Source organism: Lipotes vexillifer, unplaced genomic scaffold, assembly GCF_000442215.2.
Source record: "Lipotes vexillifer unplaced genomic scaffold, Lipotes_vexillifer_v1.1 scaffold1293, whole genome shotgun sequence".
Lineage (NCBI taxonomy): Eukaryota > Metazoa > Chordata > Mammalia > Artiodactyla > Lipotidae > Lipotes > Lipotes vexillifer.
Genome location: NW_006790911.1, coordinates 1,020,094 through 1,026,469, shown reverse-complemented (window position 1 = coordinate 1,026,469; position 6,376 = coordinate 1,020,094). Strand labels below are relative to the sequence as shown.

At 34.4% G+C, this 6,376-nt stretch overlaps 1 protein-coding gene across 1 annotated transcript in view; it reads left to right on the top strand.

Moving 5' to 3' along the window:
- USP38 (ubiquitin specific peptidase 38) overlaps nt 1-2,079 on the top strand; it is a 35,471-nt gene extending 33,392 nt beyond the window's left edge. The window contains 1 exon segment of the mRNA XM_007463999.1: nt 844-2,079. Within this exon segment, the coding sequence (XP_007464061.1) occupies nt 844-1,005 (162 nt within the window). The 3' untranslated portion in view covers nt 1,006-2,079.
- The last annotated feature ends 4,297 nt before the right edge of the window (nt 2,080-6,376 follow it).

Sequence of the window (6,376 nt, the reverse complement as noted above, 5' to 3'; positions counted from 1 at the left end):
CCAGGAACGTGGACATATATCAGAATATTTTCTTCCTAGGAGTTTGTGCCAGTTTTAGAATCCAGTTCTACACCTTGCCAAATGAATTTGCAGTTTCTTTATAAATAAATAAATAAGTGCTTATTCACATTTGTTCCTTTCATGGCCAAGTACTTAATAGTGTTCTAGTCTGAAATCATTAATATTTACTGAGCACTTAATATGTGTCAGGCACATAGATGAATATGGTTCCTTATAAAAGTTCTAATAATCTGGTAGGGGGAAGTTTTAAGTAATACTGTAAGGAGACAGGCTTCTTTTCCTTAGCAGTGTTTTTGAGCTCTGCTATTTACTGAGAAATATTCTGAGGAAAGGGTAGGAAAAAAATTCAGCCTTCTTTCATTATTTATACCTTTTACTGTAATCACCCACTTCCAAAATAGCTCCACTTGACAGAAAGTGTAACCTTTGAATTCTGTGTTCTGTGTATTAGAAAAGAAATCCATTCTTGTATATGGTGATGAGTGTTGCAAGAACTGTGATATTTCTGTAGAGAAATTTTAAGACTGTGGAGCTTCAGTTTCGTCTTCTGTAAAGGCGGGTACTGAAAGAGAATGGCCTTTAGGATCTGTCATTCTGTAGAGTTATACTAGGATTTTGCTCTCTACCTTGTTCGCTCCATCTGTGATTAGGTACTCGACTTTACTAAGATTTGGTAAAGATTAGTGTAATCAATATTTTTAAAGTTACTGAGATTTGAAGGATGCTTATTAAGGATTAAGGCAATTTAAAAATATTTGTGTAGGTGATACCCATCCACTGTATTTAGAATTTTAATTTCATAAAAACAATTTTTAATTTTAGGAACAAGAGCTGAATGCTCGAGCCCGGGCCCTACAAGCTGCATCTGCATCCTGTTCATTTCGGCCCAATGGATTTGACGACAATGATCCACCAGGAAGCTGTGGACCAACTGGTGGTGGGGGTGGAGGAGGGTTTAATACAGTTGGCAGACTCGTATTTTGATGCTGAGAGAGTCCAAAATGCACTGGTCACAAAACATCCAATACTATGACTGTTTAAATGTCAGACTGTAACAAATATCATATCTATCTTTTATTTTTCTTTTCACTAGACCGTTATACAAGAAAACACACTCAGTGCTTGTTTTTATTTTGTTGACAAAATGTTTATTAACAAAATGCATCATTGGGAAAAAATCTACCTCTTAAAATTCCATTTTCTTTTATGGTTAGACATGCTTGACCAAAAATTTTCAGAGGCAAATATGTACCTGGTCCCTAATTAAGCTGCATTAAATTTAGTAGAGGCAATTAAATGGTCCTGTCCTCAGTTGTACTGAACAAAAGATAGATTTCATTTAGCATCCTTTATAAAAGAATTGGTGTTAGAGGTGAAGGAAATATTGTTAGTAAGGAAAGAAAGAAAATCTTTTATTTCCTGTGTAGTTACCCCATTATTAAATTCAAGTCTTTGAGAATACTAGAGATGATATAGTTTCTCATGAAGGCAATAACATAAACTTTATCGAGCTGTAGTACTTTTCAGGTTTGTTCAGTGCTGTCTTCAGCATCACTGTATCTACATTTCAAGTACAAATGTTTTAAAAAAGGATTATTTATACATATGTGCTGAATTGATTTTAAGAAAGGTGCATGATCCTGTAGGAGCCACATTTTTACCTAAAAATTGCTAACTTTGTAGTGTTTCTAATTGTTTGAGGATTTTAAAAATTCTATTTCAGGGAGTATATCTTCTGTGTGTTTTGAAGGAGGTGAGTTCTGTATGTGCCTTGCAGTACTGTAATTCAAAAATAGGAATCTTTGGCTGCGGAAAAGTTTTTTACAACTGAAATGTTAGGAAGTAATTTTTTGTGCTAATGTAAAAATTATAACCTTTTGAAAGGTATTAGATTTTCCTGAAGTAAAATCTGATGGTTCTAAATCAATAAGTGTAATAGTTTGTTTTTTAACTCTTAGAAGAATTAAGAGGAAAACAACCTAGTCAAGTAAAAAAATTTTTTCGATTTTGTTACTTAATCCTCAGAATATTAAACATTGATCACATATTTTTAGAGTTATACATTTGTGGGTTTTTTTGTTTTTTCTCGTTTGAGTCATGCGTTTTGCACAGTTGTTTCTGTTTCACGGTTTCAGATAAAATGTCGAAATGTCAGCCCCTATGGTCCCACATTTTCTTTTGCCAGGAAACTGGAAACAAGTCACTTCTCCTGGGTCTTGATTATACAGTATTTAGAAGTTATCCCAATTGTCCCCATTCCTAAAAGTTTTAACTTATCCATGGTGTACATTGTTCTGAAGATTGGTCACATATTTATTTTGAAAACATTGTAAGGAAAGAATGTTCTTTGGTGATTTGGGGTTTATCTTTTTCCCAAGCTTTTAATGGCAGTGGTTAAAAACAGAACTCCTCATCTTCATTCCACTACTTCCCACTCCTAACCTGTGTCTAGTCACCAGGAAGATTACGAAAACTGATTGGATTAGTTAAAAACTGGGAATTCTTTTGCAGAATTGAGATTTCTCTTCCCTACAAATCACTGAACCAGAAAGTTTTTTTTATCAACTGTCTCTCCTCTGGACTTCCTATTGTTCTAATAATGAATGTCTAAGCTATGCGTTCAGTTATCCACTGGCTAGATAATGATTTATAGTCAGATTATATCAGTCTTAGCATCTATTGCAATTGGTAAAGTCATTTAATACTTGGTGGGTTGATAGTGGGCTCAGCTGCTTCTACTAGAAACTTCCATAAAGACAATTAGACGTACACAAAGTTTTATCTGTGAAAATAGCAAGTCATTCAAAGATTTTTATGTGTCAAGGTAATACATATTGAATTTTCAAAATGACAAGAGAAAGATGAAACTCTAGTTATATAATAATACTGAGCATATTTAGATAACTTCATACCACTACCAAAGACTGGAAATTAAAGATTTCCTTTTAAGATTAAAAATATAGTAACATTAATTATTTGCTGAACTTTTATTTAGAGAAAATTGTTAATTTTTTTCCTTTTTTTTTAAAACATCTTTATTGGAGTATAACTGCTTTACAATGGTGTGTTCGTTTCTGCTGTATAGCAGAGTGAATCAACTATACATATACATATATCCCCATATCTCCTCCTTCTTGGTCTCCCTCCCACCCCTCTAGGTGGACACAAAGCATGAAGCTAATCTCCCTGTGCTATGTGGCTGCTTCCCACTAGCTAACTATTTTACATTTGGTAGTGTATATACGTCCATGCCACTCTCTCACTTTGTCCCAGCTTATCCTTCCCCTTCCCCATGTCCTCAAGTCCATTCTCTTCATCTGTGTCTTTACTCCTGTCCTGCCCCTAGGTTCAACAGAACCTTTTTTTTTTTAGATTTCCATATATATGTGTTAGCATACGGTATTAGTTTTTCTCTTACTTCACTCTGTATGTGAATTTTTTTAATTGAAGAATAGTTGATTTACAATGCTATGCTAATTTCTGTTGTACAGCAAAGTGATTCAATTATACATACAGATACATTCTTTGTTATATTCTTTTCCATTTTGGCTTAGCTCAGAATATTGAATACAGTTCCCTGTGCTATACAGTAGGACCTTGTTGTTTATCCCTTCTATATGTTATAGTTTGTATCTGCTAACCCCAAACTCCCAGTCCATCCCTCCCATGCCCTCCTCCCCCTTTGCAACCACAAGTCTGTTCTCTATGTCTGTGTGTCTGTTTCTGTTTTGTAGATAGGTTCCTTTGTGTCATATTTTAGATTCCATGTATAAGTGATATCATATTGTCTTTCTCTTTCTGACTTATTTCACTTAATATGGTAATCTATAGTTCCATCCATGTTGCTGCAAATGGCATTATTTCATTCTTTTTTATGGCTGAGTAGTATTCCATTGTGTATATGTACCACATCTTCTTTATCCATTCATTTGTTGATGGACATTTACATTGTTTCCATGTCTTGGCTGTTGTGAATAGTGCTGCTATGAACATAGGGGTGCATGTATTTTTTTGAATTATAGTTTTGTCTGGATATATGCCCAGGAGTGGGATTGCTAGATCATATGGTAATTCTATTTTTAGCTTTTTGAGGAACCTTCATACTGTTTTCCATAGTGGCTGCACCAACTTACATTCCCACCAACAGTGTAGGAGGGTTGCCTTTTCTCCACACTCTCTCCAGCATTTGTTATTTGTAGAGTTTTTAGTGATGGCCATTCTGACTGGTGTGAGTTGGTACCTCATTGTAGTTTTGATTTGCATTTGTCTAATAATTAGTGATGTTGAGCATCTTTTCATGTGCCTATTGGTTATCTGTGTGTCTTTGAAGAAATGTCTCTTTAGGTCTTCTGGCCATTTTTCTATTGAGTTGTTTTTTTGTTATTGAGTTGTATGAGCTGTTTGTATATTTTGGAAATTAAGCCCTTGTTGGTCACATTGTTTGCAAATATTTTCTTCCATTCCGTAGGTTATCTTTTCATTTTGTTTATGGTTTCCTTTGTAAGTTTCATTAGATCTCATTTGTTTATTTTCGTTTTTATTTCTATTGCCTTGGGAGGCTGACCTAAGAAAACATTGGTACAATTTCTGTCAGAGAATGTTTTGCTTATTATCTCTTCTAGGAGTTTTATGGTGTCATGTCTTATGTTTAAGTCATTTGAGTCTATTTTTATGCATAGTGTCGAGGTGTGTTCTAACTTCACTGATTTACATGCGGCTGTCCAGCTTTCCCAGCACCCCTTGCTGAAGAGACTGTCTTTTTTCCTATTGTATATTCTTGCCTCCTTTGTCTAAGATTAATTGTCCATAGGTGTGTGGGTTTATTTTGGGGCTCGCTGTTCTGTCCCATGTATCTGTATGTCTGTTTTTGTGCCAGTACCATGCTGCTGTGATTACTGTAGCTTTGTAGTATTATCTGAGGTCTGGGAGGGTTATGCCTCCATCTTCGTTCTTTTTCCTCAGGATAGCTTTGGCAATTCTGGGTCTTTTATGGTTCCATACAAATTTTAGGATTATTCTAGTTCTGTGAAAAATGTCATGGGTAATTTGTGAGGGATCTCATTAAATCTGTAGATTGTTTTGGGTAGTATGGCCATTTAACAATATTAATTCTTCCAGTCCAAGAGCGTGGGATACCTTTCCATTTCTTTGAATCACCTTTAATTTCCTTTATTAATGTTTCATAGTTCCCAGCATTTAAGTCTTTTGCCTTCTTAGCCAGGTTTATTCCTAAGTACTTTTTTTTTTTTGGCGCAATTATAAAAGGTAGTCTTTTTTTTTACATTCCCCTTCTGATATTTCATTGTTAGTGTAAAGAAATGCAACTGATTTCTGTATGTTAATCTTGTATCCTGCTACCTTGCTGAATTTGTTTATCAGTTCTATAGTTTTTGTGTGGAATCTTGAGGGTTTTCTATATATAGTATCATGTCATCTGCATGTAATGACAGTTTTACCTCTTCCCTTCCAATTTGGATACCTTTTATTTATTTTTCTTGCCTGAGTGCTGTGGCTAGGACTTCAGTAGTATGTTGAATAAAAGTGGTGAGAGTGGGCATCTTTATCATGTTGTGTTGATTTTAGTGGGAAGGCTTTCACCTTTTCACCATTAAGTGTATTGGCTCTGGGTTTGTCATAAATAGCTTTTATTATGTTGAGATATGTTCCTTCTATATCTACTTTAATAAGAGTTTTTATCATGAATGGATGTAGAATTTTGTCACATGTTTTTTCTGCATCTGTTGAGATGATTGTGTGGTTTTTGTCTTTTGTTGATGTGGTGTATCACATCGATTGATTTGCATATGTTGAACCATACTTGAGAACATGGGATGAATACCACTGGTTGTGTAAAATCCTCTTCCTGTATTGATACTTTTATCATGTTATAATGTCCTAATCTTTCTTTATGGCCTTTGTTTTAAAGTCTATTTTGTCTGATATGAGCATTGCGACCCCTACTTTCTTGCCATTTATGTTTGCGTGAAATATCTCTTTCCATGCCCCTACTTTCAATCTATGTGTGTCCTTTGCCCTAAAGTGACTCTCTTGTAGGCAGCATGTTATAGGCTCTTGTTTTTTTATCCAATCTGCCACTCTTATGTTTTTTGATTGGATCATTTAGTCCATTGACATTTAAGGTAATTATTAATATGTATTTATTACTATTTTAAACCTTGTTTTCCTATTGTTTTTATATTTCTTCCTTGTCCCTTTTTCTTTTTTGCTTTTCCTTTTGTGATTTGATTTTTTTTTTTTTTGTATTATGTTCTCTTCTCTTTGGTGTTTGTGACTTCATTGTATGTTTTTGATTTGTTTTGGTTACCCTGTTTTTCAAGTATGTTAACCCCTTCCT